A 16382-nucleotide genomic window follows, 5' to 3' on the forward strand; every position below is an offset into this window, starting at 1 on the left:
GTGTGTGTGTGTGTGTGTGTGTGTGTGTGTGTGTGTGTGTGTGTGTGAGAGAGAGAGAGAGAGAGAGAAATCCAGAGACTTAGCAATTAGGAGATCATTAGTGCCTTTCACAGGATGACTGATCTAGAGGTGGAGGATCTTAACAATGTCTTCATTTTCAGTTTCCAAATGAAGAAACTGAGGCCTCAGAAATTAAGTGACTTGCCCAACATCACACGGGTAGCATGTATCACATGGGGAATTTGAACCCAGGTCTTTTGACTCTAGAATTAGGACTCTTTCCACTGTACCATGTTTCAATAAAGTGATGGTGGAAAGAATACAGAAACCATCTTATAAGAGAGAGTAGACTCTTCTCTTTAAAAATTCGGCAGTAAAGAGGAGAGGGCAACGTAGGATGATAGCTGGAGGGAGTGACAAGGGCAAGCAAGTTTTTGTTGGCTTTAAATAGAGGAGATCCCAGCATGTTCTAGGATTCATCCCTGTGAACTAAATGAAACAATTGTGTGGATTGAGTTTGGTTCTTAAGTAATGAGTCATTATGGGGATGAGAGCAAAGAAAGCAATTTATTCCAAAAAGATCTAGAGATCTTAATGGGCTGCAAGCTCAATGTGGGTCAGTAGTGTGATGTGATTGGCAAGAAAAGAAAAAGTTTAATGTGTTGACAGATATACTTCACAGGACTAAGGGTGATAGTCCTGCTGTACCATGTTCTGGTCAGGCCACGCCTATCATATTGTTTCTAGATCTGGGAACCACAGCAGGAAGGACATTGATAACCTTCTAGAGGAGACTGACCACAATAGTGCTCAAGATCAAAGCGTATGACAATAAGTAAAATCAAATACAAACATCTAATTCTATGAGCATTGGTGGGAAAGGAAACTTAGGGGACACATGATCCTCTTCATCAAGTATTTGAAGGGCTGCCATGAGGAAGAAGAACTAGAGGGTGCAAATAGAAGCAGTGGATGGAAAGTACAGCTAGACGAAAGGAAAGAAAAGCTTCCTACGAATCAGAACTGTCCACCAGCGGAATGTCTGCTTTGGAAGGGATTGAGATGCCCTTTAGGAGGTCTTCCAGCAAAGACCCAGGGAGCTCTTGTTGGGTGTGTCATGGGGTCACTTTTTGTATAATGAAAGACAAACAACAACAAGATTTAGTATAGGTTGGATTCAGAGGTGGCCACTGAGGTTCCATTCACCTCTGATTCCATATCTGATTCTGAGTATTTTCTTGTTATTAGCTCTTTCCTGTTTCACTGAGACTAACTATAAAGAATGTGCTTTGGCTTAATTGTGAAAATGGGCACCAAATGTGTTCTCCACAGTTTCCAACATTCTGCTGAAGGTCTTTCCCCACCCCCAGACATCTATCCATTGTTCTATATCTGGAGGACTTGACTTCAAGCTGTCAGTTAACTTTGGCTAAGGTTAATTATCTTCCATGGATTAAATAAAGGATTTAAACTATTGGAAACTTTAGAGAAGCAGATAGCAGTGGGAATATTCTCCCCCTTTTCATGCCTGCTTCTTGCAATCCCAAGCTTCTGTCCTAGGTTCATGGATCGAATTCTGAGGGCTAGAGAGTTGATTAGTCTCTTCCGCCATTCCACCACATTTAACAGCAAATGAATATGGACCTGGTAAGCAGTGTTTTGTGAAAAGTACCAATAAGAGGTGAAAGCAAAAGCTAATGCAAAATAGATTCCGGTGGATTTTAGTTGAAGGAAAAGAGCTGCAGCTGGTTCAGTCCAGATGAATGGTGAGTATGAGGAGTGCCCAGACTGCCAAAAGCTTCTTTGGGTATTACCAGTCCTCCTGTCTGACTGCTACTTCTCAGCCTCCTTTCTGGCTCATATTCCATACTTTGGCTCCTTAATGTGTGTGTATACCCTAAGGCTCTGCCCTGGGTCTTCTCTTCCCCCTCTGCACTTTCTCTCATCTCCAAGTGCTCTTGAAGATTGGAGTGTTCATTGGCCATGCCAAGCCTGAGCTTGTAGACATTCTTTTCTACACTCATGATTGATTTGGCCTCACACATATTCAGGACCCTCATTGGCCTCAAATGTAGGCACCTATTGGCTGGGGTTGGCTCCTAATGAACCTAAAGATGGTAAATAGTTCGTGACTTTGGATGGTAGGGGCTTGTCTCAAGATGAGATGTCTGCTCAACTTGGGCACTGCTCCATGACTAAACCAAAGCTATTGTTATCTCAGAGTTGAAGTGTTGGGGAGGGGAGATAGGGCAAAGCCTTTTGCAGAAGTTACAGGGAAAATAACCTCTTGACCTTTGGCATGTGACCTAATGAGGTTTTAAATGGCTATGCTATAAAAAAAAAGCTATTGACTCTTAACATGCAATTGAAAAGGGTTACAATAAGCTATGTTTAATATAAATATTTCTTCCGTTTAGGAAAGGTGTCTCCCCCAAAGGGGACTGCCCTGGCAGTGTCAGTAGAAAATGAGTAATGATAATAAGCAATCTGAAAGCCAGTAATAATACTGACTTGATCCATCAGTTTGCCTCACTTCTACAGGTGGAAAATCACACATCAGTAACACAGCAGGTGCACTTTAAACTGTGGGGTGGCTCATGGCCTATGACTAAAGACCATACTGCAGCTTCCTTCCTTCAAGACGAAACCCGGGGCCACGTCCTGTGGTCCAGTCATTTCAGTACTACCTGACTATCTGTGATCCCATGTGAGGTTTTCTTGGCAGAGATACTGGAGTGGTTTGCCATTTCCTTCTCCAGCTCCTTTTACAGATGAGGGAAGTGAGGCAAACAGGGTTAAATGACTTGCCCAGGGTCACCCAGGTAGTAAGTGTCTGAGGTCAGATTTGAACTCAGGTCTTCCTGAATCCAGACCTCAGTCCTTCATCCACTGTACCACATATCTACCCTAAATCCTACATGACAGCAACAATAAAAATAGCACTTTAAAAAAAAAACACTTTAAGGTTTGCAAAGCACTTCACTATCTCATTTGATCCTCATGGCAACGCTATGATTAGGGGATATTATTATCCCCATTTTGCAGAAGAGGGGACTGGGAGGCTCAGAATGGTTAAGTGACTTGCTAATAAGCATCTGAGGCAGGATTTGAACCCAGTCTTGCTGACTCCAAGGCTAGTGTTTTAACCACGTAAGCCATACCTAACTACCTCCCCAGCAAAGTCTACCTTGATTCTCTTACCCCCACCCCACTAATGCCCTGCCCCCTAGAAATTACTTTGTACTTAATTGTCTGTATATATCTTCCTGTACTCCTTCATTCAATGCAGGGGAAGTTTTCAGTTTTTTGTTTTTATTTAGCACACAGCAGATATTTTATGAATGTTTATTGAATGAATGTATCTAAGACATGTAACAAGCCTTTAAAAAAAAAAACAAACCAACCCCAGGCCTGTGGGTTTTTCGTCGTTTTCAGGAGCTCCAGGTGTGGTTCTAGCACCAGCACCTAAGCTTTTACCCTTAAGCACCCTAAGGTGCTTGGGACACCCAAAGAGTGAAATGACTTACCCAGGGCTACTCAGCCAGTGTATGTCAGAGGCACAATTTGAACCCAGGTCTTCCTGGCTCTGAGGGCAGCTTTCTATCCACTAGACCTGCCTGTCCATAAACACTAAGCCAAGACTTTTTGGATGCAGAACTCTGCCTGTGAGCCTATTCAAAACCTATGCTTGTGGGCAGAGGTTTAAAGTGGATGGGGAGGGCAAGGGAAGGAGGCCCTCTCTGATGAACTTCCTGCCTTCCTTTCAGAGACTTTTAGAGCAGGAAGGTTCTTCAGAGGGCATTCGATCCATCCAGAAACTTTCCAGCAATTCCCTCTAAAAGACACTCCCAAAGTAAATATGCGGCTTCTGCTGAAAGACTTCCAGGAATGGAGACACTTCTACATTATGAAGCAAATCATCCCACTTTTAGGCGGCTCTCATTGTTAGGAAGTTTTGGCTAATACTGAGCAGGAATCTGCCCATCTACAACTTCTAGCCACTGAGCTGAGCTCTGCCCTCTGCAGCCAAACTCATTTTCCCTCTCTGCCCTAGGATGGCCCCTCAGATCCTTGAAGTTAGCCCTCCTGTTGATACCGCCCAGTCCTCTCTTTTCTAGGCCAACCCTCCCCCATACATCCTTGTACAGCCCATCTCCCGGCCCTCTCACTCCTCTGGCTCCCTCCCCCGGACATGGGCCACCTTGTCACCGTCCTTCCTACAGGGACATTCCCAGAGCCTGACCCTCTATTTCCAATGAACTCTCACTAGATCTTGTGTGTGGAAGGACTGACTGCATCTTCCCTCTTTGTATTCCCATTGCCTGGAACCCAGTAAGCGCTTAATAAATGCTGGTGGATCAGTTGCTTAGGTTTCAGCGTTCACTGTTTCTGTCCTACTTTTGATCTGGAGATCATTCTCCGTGAGAGCTGAGCAGAGCCACTTTCTCTCTCCAGGCATCTATCATCTCTAGCCCAGAAGCCGCCCTCACACTTGCTGAGATTCCTCTTCCCAGCCCACATGGAGCAGTGTCTGTTTCCATTTTTGCCACTTTACCACTTCCATAGAACTGGGATGACATGGCTGTTTCCTCCCATTCTATGAAGATATTTTTCCCTTCCTCAGACCTTGTAAATGCTTTCACCTCAAGTTTCCTCATGAAGTTGTAGAACTTCCTCAATTTAAGAGAACACTCAAATCTGTTAGAGGAGTAACTCTTTTGAGTAAAAGATGATGCTGTAGCGTTAGGGGTTAGGGCAGAGGGAAGTGTGACTACACACTGGTGGGGACCTGGGGTTGCTTCTGGTCACTTCTGCAACACTTCTGCAGGTCTTCTGGTTTTCTCCAGACCCTGGATGTGTCCTGCATAAAAGCTTTTGGATACAGCCAACCCTATAGTCATTCTGGTAGATGGATTAAATTCTAGATCTTCATTACCTAGGGTCCAGTCTTATCAGGCCAGCCTTATTAGTATGTGGAGAAGGTGGCCACCTATATTGCATGATTTCAAGGGCACAGGGTAGTTTTCTCTTCTCCCTTATCCTCAATCATCCTGTCTTCATTCCATTGATAAATGCCTGAAATTCCACAATTAGATATATTAATATAGCCTTTGGTATAAGGTCTCTAACACATATTCATATATGTTTCCCCTAGAGGAATGATTAATTAAGCCTTCTTTTGTACATTATTAGTACGAATACATTTTTCAGACCTTCCCTAAGTATGGTAGGGAAAGAAGAGAACATTGAAACATTGAGCGATTCATGTCTTCCAGAATGAGGAAAAAGAGGTCTCTTCAGAGCACAGAAAGCCAGGCTCCACCTCCTGATAATTTCGCTATTTGCCTTTGGGTGCGGATCCTATTCAGATGCTTGATGCTTCCTCAGAACAGGCTGGACAGACCACAGGGCATCAGGCCAGTCAGATGGACTGTCAGGAGCAGTTGCTGCTGATTTCTCTTTTTGTCCTGGAGAGATGCAGAAAAAAGCTGAGAAAACCCTGCTCATTGGAGGAGAGTCTGATAAAGCTACTTGGTGTGCCAACCAAGACATCTGTCAGCAATCTAAGTTGTTCAGATATAGGGAAGGTTTAATATGGCCTTGACACTGGAGACCTAGAATTGGCTCCTGCAGACTCCTAATAAATGAGCCCTTGGCCTTCTCTTTCCTCATCCATTGATAACTAGTGAATGGGGCATTGGTGGCAGCTTTTAGACCTAATGATTGGATCTGATTGCAGAAGGTAACTCTCTGTGTTCTACTGTGAGGAAAGAAATTCCTCGAACCATACTGTTATCCTTCATCTGCAGTGAGCCAGTATCAGGGTATGGGAATAGGGAAGTGCTCAGAAGGTGTTTGCAGGGATGTCACTGCTGCATCCCTCTTGTGGTGACAGCTCACTCAGTGTCTTTTCTGTCCAGCGCCTCAGAGAGCCTAAAGCATAATGCCACACATAAGACTTCTTCAGGGCCACCCACAATATGGGGGAACAGAAACGCAGCACATAAGGAAAGTTACCAGGACACTAGACTCTCAGAACCTCATCACTCAGCAAGTAAGAAGTCACTTGAATGTCTTAATCCCCCTCTGTCCAAGAAAATCATCTCCATACCTACAACATCAGGACCAACCTAGGAATGCCAGCCCAAGGTTGGGGTCTCTGGGCTTTTTGGATTGTCTGAAAATGGCTTCAGAATGGGAAAAGGGCCAGTGCCCTGTTGAGGGGACCCAGCAGCAGCTGCTGCCTTCTTGCTCCCATGGTACAGCTGTCCTGCCTATCCAGCCACTCGAGCCACACGTAACTACCTACCCAGCAAAGTCTACCCTGATTCTCTCACTCCCACCCCCTGTGGTAGAGAGCCAAAGTTTCACTATAGTCTCAATTCCTCCTCTAGCATTCCAGCTGTCCATCTTTAGGGTTTGTTTGTGTTTTCAGCTCAGCTCTCTTTGCGTGGAGTGAGCATCTCAGAGGAACCCATTCGAGTTTAGTCCTGTAGCTTCTTACTGGTTTTGGATTTGGGAGTAGGGTCTTTTCTCCTCTTGATAAAGTGGGTGTCCCAGGATCACAGGAATATAGATTCAGAGTTGGAAGGGAGCGCAGAGGCCATCTAAACCAACCCCCATATTTTACAGATGAGAAAACTGAGGCCCACAGCAGTTAGATGACTTGCCTTGAGGCAGATCGGCAGAAAGTAGCAGAGCTGGAATTTGAACCCAGGTCCTCTGACTCTCAAACCTGCCTTCTTCCCACTCCATCAGCTTGCCTTCCTCCACTAAGATCCTCCAATGTCTCCTCATGGTGTGGAGGAGACCTTGGATTATCGAGACCTCCCCAGAAGCGTACAAGTACAGTCTAGAAGGATGCTGACTATGGTCTGGTGAGGGATGTGGGTTCCGTCATCTCAGGACCAGCCTGGCCACCTGTGAAGGGCATCAGCCCTAGACAAGTGACACCAAGTGATGTGAGCCTTGGCAGCTCCTGGAGCAAAGAGGGGCGGCAGCCTGTGCTGGTGTGGTGGCATCCACACCAGGGACAGCCCAAGTCCCTCCTTGTAGCGTTGGAGCAAGAGAGCTTGTGGACCTTGTGGAGGTGGGCTTTGGCGGCCCCAATGCAACACATGCACATGTGTTTTTTTTGGGGGGGGAGGGAATAAAAGGAATGCTTTGAGATACTTATTTAACAGAAAAAAAAACTGAGGCATGATGATTTCTCATTAGAGTTCAGATCAGACACGAGTTCCTGAATCAGAAACACATTATATAGAATCACAGACCCACAACCGGAACGACCTTCAGAGGTCATTTAATTTGACCCTCCCCCCAATTTAAAGATTCAGAAATTGAGGCTTAGAGAGTGACTTGCCCAAGGTCACTCAGGTAGCTCACATCAGAGGTAGGATCTGAACCCAAGACCTGACTCCAGAGCTACTAGAATAAGTGCTTGGACATACAATGACAGAAAGGAGCAGTCCCTGACCTCAAGGAGCTTACAGGTTTGTTGGTGGGGAAGACAACATATATGCATATATTCAAAATATATGCAAAATAAATACAAACTAATTTGACCCTGGGGCAGGGAAGCCTCCAGCAGTGGAAAAGATCAAGAAAGACACAATGTAGGAGATGACAGGTTGAGTTGTGAAAGAAACTAGAGATTCTAAGATATGGAATGGAGGAGAGAGTGTATTCCAAGTACAGGGCACAGCCTGTGCAAAGGCACAGAAGGGGGAGATGAAGGAAAATGAATAAATGAATGAATAAGCGATTATTAAGCACTTATTATCTGCAGGGCATCCTGCCAAGCAGTGTGATTGCAAATACAAAAAGTGGGACAGCTCTTGTCCCCAAGGAGTTTACACTTTAATAGGGGAGTGGTAGCTGGGGAGTCACAGGGAGGGTGAGTTATTTGATCCATAGGACAGTCAATTGACACATCCTTTCTAGAAGCAATGGTCATAGTGATGTTATTACTGTGCCCACTGTGTGAGGAATAGCAAAAAGACAAGACAGAGAAATAAAGGGGAAGGGCAGCTAGGTGGCGCAGCGGATAGAGCACTGACCCTGTAGTTAGGAGGACCTGAGTTCAAATATGACCTCAGACACTAGCAGTGTGACCCTGGGCAAGTCATTTTACCTCAATTGCCTCAAAAAGAAAAGGGTAATTAAGCTTGGAAATGTAGTGTGGAGCCAGGTTCTGAGGGGCTATCCTCTGTATCTATCAAAATCTTACTCCTCCTTCACAGAACCATGGGATAGGGCTCAAAGAATGGGATATGCAGGAGGCAGCTCATGCTGGCTGATGAGAACCAGTTATTACATTCTCAGTGTGAACATTTATGCCTCAGCTATGGGCAAACACTATAAATCAGGCCTTGATTAATTGTTTTGTTGATTGTCTAGACTTGGGAAAACGATGGAGAAAATGTTAATTTGCAGATTATGCTTAAAAGTTTATCATGTGTACCCTTTTTTTTTTCTGGAGAGCTGGTGGTTAAACATTTACTGGCACATTTCTGGCTAGCAGGGATCTCAGAGACTTTTATAGTTGGGGGAACTAAGACCCAGAGAGAGGAAGTGTGTCCCAGGTCACACAGCTGGTCTGGGGTGGGTTGGACCTCCAAGGTCAGATTTCTTTTTAGGACCCAGTTAAGGTCATACCCTTTGGCATGGGGGCTCTTCCCACATGCTCCCAGCCACAGTGTTCTCTCTTGCCTTAGAACTCTTTTGGGAAACCCTTTGAGTTGTCATGTCAAATCTCATCTCTGCCCATGCACTACACACCTTGTTGCGAACAAAGACGAGGTTATGCATCTGGTTTGTGTTCTCCCAGGGCCCAGCACAATCCTTAAAGGCGGCCCTTGGGTGAGGGAAGTCTTCTTGTTGGCTGCTAGCATCTCCCTGAGGTATAAGGTCGGCACAAAGGAGAGAACTGAGGAGTAAAGCAAGCCTGACCAAACTGCCTGGTCCCCCTCCCCCGACTGATCCACTGTTCTAATCTCCATTGACCAGACTCAAAGATCCCTATGACCTTAAGTAGACATAGTAGTTCAGCTGCTTAGGAGAAAGAGAAAGGGCTAATGCAGTCATAGGAAATCAAACTTTCCTCCTGGGTCTAGACCTGATTAGTAGGATTAGAACTGGAAGGGACCTGGGAGGCCATCTGACTCAACCCCTTCATTTTACAGATGAGGAAACTGAAACCTGGGCTACACAGCAAGGGAATGTCTGAGGCAGGATTTGAACTCAGGTCTTCCTGATTCCCCACCCCATGCTCTTTCTCTTGTACCAAGCTGCCTCCATAGGATGCCCTCTCCAGGGTCACAGTGAAGCCTGCTGCGGCTCAGCTGAGCCCGAGGGAGAAGTGCATGGAGGGGGCCCTTTGTTTGCTGGGACTGAAGGCCTGGGCTCTGCCAAGGGTCGTGTGCCCTTGCAAGGGCAAGACTTCATCCATCCTTAATGGATGATGGTCTCTGTCTGCAGGATGGAGAATCTCTTTGTGAATTGCTTCATGCACATGTTCCAGTCTTCTTGGAGTGACTTCGCAGACTTTGAGAAGATCTTTGTCAAGATCAGTAACACCATTTCAGGTAGGCTACCTGAAAGACCCTGCCTGACTCCCGTGGCTACTGGTGCCATCCCTTGCCCATTACTGTGTGTGTGTGTGTGTGTGTGTGTGTGTGTGTGTGTGTGTGTGTGTATGTAGACGGATAGATGGATAAATAAATGGACAAACAGATATAGGAAGATATCTACTATACACGTGTGGGAATATATCTATATAGACAGACACACACACACACTTATACACATACACACATATTCTATTGGAAATTGTGTTTCCAGTAGAATATAAGCTCCCTAAAGGTTGGAGGGCATAGGGACAGGCCCTATGATTTCATTAGTATAAGGAACTTGCTGGTGAGGAAACTCCCTCTATCGAGTGGATGGGCACCTTCTCTGGATTCATGGTCTCTAAGAGTTGCCTCCAGTTCTCAGAGTTTGGGTGACTTGCCTGAGGTCACACAGGCAATAGGTAAATCTTGAACCCAGATTTCAATATCAGGAACTTTTCCATTTTTGACTTTGTATCACCAACACCTAGCACAGTGCCTAGCATATCAAAGATGCTTAATCAATGCTTATTGATCCATTGGTTGATTGATAAAGACAGAATCATGATCAAAGATATGGTGGTAGCTGGCCAGAAGGGTTGATTCTATACCCTTTCCCTATCAAGGGCTTCAGTTCAGTGGAGGGTCAAGAAGAGAGTTGGGTCAAACTTCTCTTTTTGATAGGTTGGAACCCATATGGGGCTCCTGGAGCTGAGCTCTATACCACAGTCTCGACTGGAAGACCAGTAGTCTGAGTCAAGAGACAGCTTCATGGTATGGCTGTATGGGTCCTGACCTAAACGCCTGGAGACTCACCCCAAACCATCCCCAGGAGGTGCAAACCTTTGGGTTTCTTTGTATTGCTGAGAAAGAAAGCCCAAGTCAGCTCTCGCTGATCCGCTCCTGGACCCCAGGGGCTCTTGGCTATCTGGCTGAGCCAGGAGGTGCCAAGGACTAAAGCGGGGGTTGTTTCCCTCATAGAATATGTCATGCAGCACTGGCAGGAGGATTTCATGTTTGGCTACCAGTTTCTGAATGGATGCAACCCAGTCATGATCCAGAGATGCACCAAGATCCCAGAGAAGTTCCCAGTGACCACAGAGATGGTGGAGTGCAGCCTGGAGCGGCAGCTGACCTTGGAAGAGGAGATCCAGGTAGCAGCAGCACCCTGGCCCAATGGCTGCCTTCCTTTCTTGCTTTCATTATTAATAGAAAGTTAGCTCTTTGGTGCAGGGACAGTTTCATTTTTTTCATATCTCCGGCGCTGTGTGCCTTGCCTGGTGTAGACCGATTATTGTTCAGTCGTTTTAGTCATATCCAACTCTTCCTGACCCCATTTGGGGTTTTCTTTGCAAAGATACTGGAGTGGCCATTCTCTTCTCTAGCTCATTTTATAGATGAGGAAATAGGTAAACAGGGTGAAGTGACTCGCCTGGGGTCACACAGCTAGTATATGTCTGATGCCAGATTTGAACTCTGACTCCAGGCTAGGCACTCTATCCACTGCACCACCTAGCTGCCCCATGGTATATAGTAGGCATTTAATATCTGCTTACTGATCGAATATGACATGAATTGTATGCTTGTGTAAACTGATTTCATCAGTTTAGGGAACTGCTAGCATGGGAAATATCACCAACCTATGCAGATCAGCATCCTTTCTAGTTTTAGAACACTGCTTGGAACACAAAGCTGTTGAATGACTTGTCCATGGTCACATAGTGCTTCTCAGAGGCAGGTCTTGAATCCAGATCTTAGTGTGGCCAAAGTTGTCCCTCTTCCAGCTATGATATGCCCTAGAGTAGGAGTTCTTAACATTTTTTGTGTGTCCTGGACCCATTGGGAAGTCTGGAGAAGCCCATGGAATCTTTCTCAGAATTATGTTTTTAAATGCATAAAATAAAATACCAAGAAATACAAAGGAAACCAAAGGTTAGTGAAAATGAATGTAATTTTCCCCATCCAATTTCACAGGCCCACTGAAATCCATCCATACCTAAGGTTACGAATCCCTATTCTATTGCAGAATTTTCTTTTAATAGCTTCAGCCTGCACTAAGACTTTTGGTACACCCTGTGTATAGTAGTGTCATATGATCATGTATTTATGTTTCATCATCACATCGTAGAAATAGCATGGTACTGTGAATGGAGGGCTGGCCTCGGAGCCAGAAAGACCTGAGTTCAGGTCTCACTGCTTCTGACACATGCCGGTTGTGTGACAAGCCTGAGCAAGTCACTTTTAACGTCTAAGTTGCAGATGAGGTTCTGACCTGCATTAGCAGAGGGACTTTTCCCCTTGGGACATCTCTTACCAATTAAATGGTAGACCCAGACCCAGGCTCCGTCTCTCTTCCTCTCCTACTATTGTCAACAACGGCTCCCATTTCTCGGATCCTCCTGACTCCAGGGCTGGTGCTGTCTCCACTGCGCCACCTAGCGGCCCCAGTAGCTCATATTTCAATAGCTCTTAGCACCAGCCCCTCAGACCAACGGAAAACAGACAGTCCTGGCATGATTATCCCCGTCGAGCAGATAGGGAAGCTGAGGCATTTGCCCATAGTCCCACACTCCAAGTCCAGTATTTGCCCCGCTCTGTGCTGATGGGAGGACCTTAGAGCTTATGGACCCGTGGACCTATAGAACCCATCTAACCCAGACTCTTCGTTTTATAGACGAGGGCTCCCTAAGGCCGCATGGACGGGATTTGAACCCCCAGACTCTGGCTCCAGAGTCAATGATCTGCAGCCAGAGATTATCTGGTCCAATTTCTCACAGAACCACTGGGCTTCTTTCTGGCCCATGAACCACTCATCATTATTATTTACAATTTGGATGATGATATAAATAGCAAAAGATAATTTACATTTCCATAGCACCTTAGAGCTTATAGAATGCTTACCCTGCAACAATCCTGTGGGATAGGATGGGCAAGTATTAATAACACCCCCATTTTACAGATAAGGAAATGGAGGCTCTGGAAGTTATGTGTCCAGAGTCTTTGACTCGGGATCGATGTTTAACTGAGTATGGGAACCTGCTTACATATCGTCAGCATTAGCTCCTGGCTCATCCCTCCATTTGGCATTAGATATTCTGTTCTCTTCCTGTTACTTAGTCCTCAGCGTTCTTGATACTGGCTGATAGCGACAGCCTCAGCTTTTGGCATCCTATTCTTGAACCACCCAACACTATCAGAGAAGCCCAGGTGAGCCTCACTCCACCCTCCTCAGTCCCCCTGGCTACCCAGTGATAAGACCAGGCAAGCTGTCATGCAGAAGGTAGTCAGTCAATGAGCCAGCAAGAGCCTGTCACATACCCGGCAAAACCGTGCCAAGAGCTGGGGCTACAAAGAAGGAAAAAATAATCCCTGCTGTTCTGGAGCTCCCAGTATGATGGGGAGAGACAACATGCAGACAGCAACAGCCAGACAAGACAGAGACAGGATGAACAGTACGTCTTAACAGAGGGAAGGCACTAGCATTGAGGGGGCTGGGAAGGGCTTCCTATAGAAGGTGGGATTTTAGCTCGGACTTAAAGTAAGTCTCTGAGGAAGCAGAGATGAGAGAGCATTTCACAAAGGGTGGGGGGGGGACAACTGGTGAAAATGCCCAGAGATGGGAGGCAAAGCATCTTGTTCAAGGAACAGCCAGGAGACCAGTGACCCTGAATCACAGAAAACCAGTGGGTGGGGAGGGCCATGAGGAGTAAGAAGATGAGAAAGGAGGAGGGGGAGGGGGGAGTTAGGAAGGGCTTTGAACACCGTCAGGATTTTCTGTTTGATCTTGGAAGTGATAGGGTGCCCCTGGCATTTCTTGAGTTGGCAGGGAGGGGGAGGTGACTTGGTGAGACCTGGACTTTAAGAAGCAGACTTATTCTGTCTAGCTTCAGGAGGCAGAATGAGGACCCATGGGTAAAAGCCACAGCCTGGAAGCTTTCTGCTCCATATAAAAGAGGCGCGTTCTAACAATTAGGATTGCCCAACAGTGGAACGCATTCCGTTACTGGCAGTGGTCGGGCAGAGTAGGAGATTAGGTGATAGTTTTCTCTATCAGGAGAGAATTTCAGGAAGGAAGTTCAGGATTGCTCTGATAAAGGAAGGAAGTGTGAGAGCTAATGAATCACATGTTAAATAATGCTCCAAAGTTTACCAAGTACCCTTCTCACAATCGCCCTCTAAGGTAGCCAATGTGTGTGTTATTAACCCCGTTTTACAGAGGAAGAAACTGAGGCTCAGAGAGCTTGATGACTTATCCATGGACTCAGAGCTAGGAAGTGTCGAAGCTGGGATTTAAATGCCAGGCTCCTGGGTCTGAGTCCTCTGCCCTTTCCACTTACACCATCGTGCTGCTGAGCAAATAAAACTCGGCTTGGTGCCCGTGCTCATTGCACAAAAATCTCTCAGAGAAACCAAGCAACTCCCTGAAACCTCTGGTAAAAGCAGCCACAGCTAATTGGCAGACCCCTCCCTCGGGGCACGATGACTCTTTGGGTAATACCAATTGCCTCATCTCTCCGGAGATGCCAGCTTGTCTGAAGTGCTCAGGACTAAACGCAGCTGCCGGCTGTCTGAGCAAGGCCGAGGACAGACAGCAGGACTTTTACTTCCCTGTTCCTCTCTCAGTATAGCCCAGGACAGCGTTTCCCTTTTTTTTGGCTGCTTATGTTGTCTTCCAGCGTCTTCCACAGTGTCGGTGCTGGGCTAGGGGGTCAAGGTGAGAGGGTGGGACAGGGATAGAAGAGGTGTTGGAGGGCGAATCAAAACCCGAGCTTGGGGTGCCACAGCAGCCCCTCCCATTCTCTCTCAAGGAGCCCACTCTTGAATACTCTGGGGACAGGGTTGGGGGAAATGGAGAGATTAGTCTGGCCTAGTCTCTCTCCATTGATCAAGATTTAATGTCACTGGACTGTCGGTCAACCTTAGAGGTTCCTTTTAGGCTGAATATGAGTTGAAAAATTGACTTCTAATTTGGAAAATGCACCTGTCTCCCATCATCAAAGAAGTGGAGATTATGGAGACTGAAAACTGCGCATTCTATTAGACACAGTCATTGGGTGGTTAGTTTTACTAACCTGCTTTTTTTTCCTTTTCCTCTTTGTAACAAGGGGTGGCTCAGTGGGTGGAGAATGGGGCCAAGCTATATTCAGAAATTAAGGTGATGTGAAAACAAAAGTTATCAATATAAACAAGGTTAACATTTTAAATAGAAAAAAGAAAAAGTGGCCTCTCTTCCTTTGACAGCAAGGGAACATCTTCATAGTGGACTTTGAAATTCTGGATGGCATCGATGCCAACAAAACTGACCCGTGCACCCTGCAGTACCTGGCAGCCCCCATCTGTCTGCTGTACAAGAACCTGGAGAACAAAATTGTCCCCATCGCCATCCAGGTGGGTCGGTCCTTAGAGGACGCCAGGTCAGGTCTATTAGTATTCTGAGTGAGAGGGTGGGATGCGTGCTTGCCGTCTTCTGACAATCAATGGGCAGCCTTTTACCCATGTCCCCTTTGTATGCCTTGTCTTGGGGGGGAGGTGACCCCGTGCTCTGGATGGCTTTACCAGGATAGTGCAAGATCTGGTAGCCCTTACCAAGTTGTGAAAACTTCAGACATGGGCCTGGTGATGGTCGTTATGCCTCTCATTTGGGAACCAGCTTAGCTAAGTCCCGGGAGGCTCATGGATGTCTTGGGAGCTGAGTAATGACATTTTTAGTCACCAGCTCTGGAAGGCAATTCCTGAGTTGTGGAAGGGTCTCAGTGTGTACTAGCAGAGGGAGAATCCACAAGGAAGGAAAAGGAGAGGCATGGAACAACAGCTTGAGGGATTAAAAGTGAGGTTGAGGTTGGTTTGTTTTTTTAGGATTGGGAAGATTTGAGCATGCTCATAGGTGCATATCAATCTACTCTCCTACACCCCATTCACCATCCTTATAACTTTCAAACCAAAATACGCCTCCCCACCGCTCTTCCCCCTCACATGTGATCTCCCAATATTAGAACATAAGCATCTTGAAGACAGGGCCTGTCTTCACTCTTGTATTTGTATCCCAGCACTTAGCACCTAGTAAGCACTTAATGAAAGTCCCCCACCCCATTCATTCAGTCATTTATTCACTCATAGGCAGAAGGGGAAATGATAGTAGAGAGGAAAATATGGAATATGAAAGAAAGAGATGGGTTGAGCCATAGAACGAAGTCTTAGAGGGGAGAAAAGGACATGGCATCAGGAAGTATGAATAGTGAATATTGGAAAGGATTCTGGAGAGACTACCAAATTTTAGACATACAAACAAAGGGGGAAGTAGCCCAGTTCCTTCCCTTAAGTCTCCTAGAGGGAGAATAAGACAAGTACAGAGTGGCATGAGAAATGTGGAGGAGAAGGAATAACCTTCAGTTCAGAGGATCTGGGTTTCTTCCCCTTCTCATGGACTGGAGAAAAGGGGAGTGGAAACAAGTGTTTATTAAGCACCTCTTGTTTGCCAGGCAGTGTGCTAAGTGTTTTACAGATGTCAGCTCATTTGATCTTCACAACAGCCCTGAAAGGTAGGTACTATTATTATTCCCATTTCACAGCTGAGGAAACTGAGGTAGACAGAAGTTAAGTGAGTAGCTTAGCATCACAAAATAAGAAGTGTCTTAGGCTAGATTTGAACTCAGGTCTTCCTAAACTTCAGGTCCAGTGCTTTATCCATTGAGCCATCTACCCATTTAGGGCAAAAGAAAAGTGGAAAATAAAAGAGGGGGACAACATCTGGATCTGCTGCTACCTTGTCTC

General features: G+C 46.0%; 1 protein-coding gene across 1 annotated transcript in view; it reads left to right on the top strand.

Moving 5' to 3' along the window:
* The window catches only part of ALOX5 (arachidonate 5-lipoxygenase), a 77443-nt gene that overhangs the window by 39261 nt on the left and 21800 nt on the right, over positions 1-16382 (top strand). The window contains exons 5-7 of the mRNA XM_027846370.1: positions 9481-9587; positions 10593-10765; positions 14853-14999. Of these exons, the coding sequence (XP_027702171.1) occupies positions 9481-9587; positions 10593-10765; positions 14853-14999 (427 nt within the window). The remainder of the gene's footprint in view (positions 1-9480; positions 9588-10592; positions 10766-14852; positions 15000-16382) is intronic.

This window comes from Vombatus ursinus, unplaced genomic scaffold, assembly GCF_900497805.2.
Source record: "Vombatus ursinus unplaced genomic scaffold, bare-nosed wombat genome assembly UNPS02015129.1, whole genome shotgun sequence".
NCBI lineage: Eukaryota > Metazoa > Chordata > Mammalia > Diprotodontia > Vombatidae > Vombatus > Vombatus ursinus.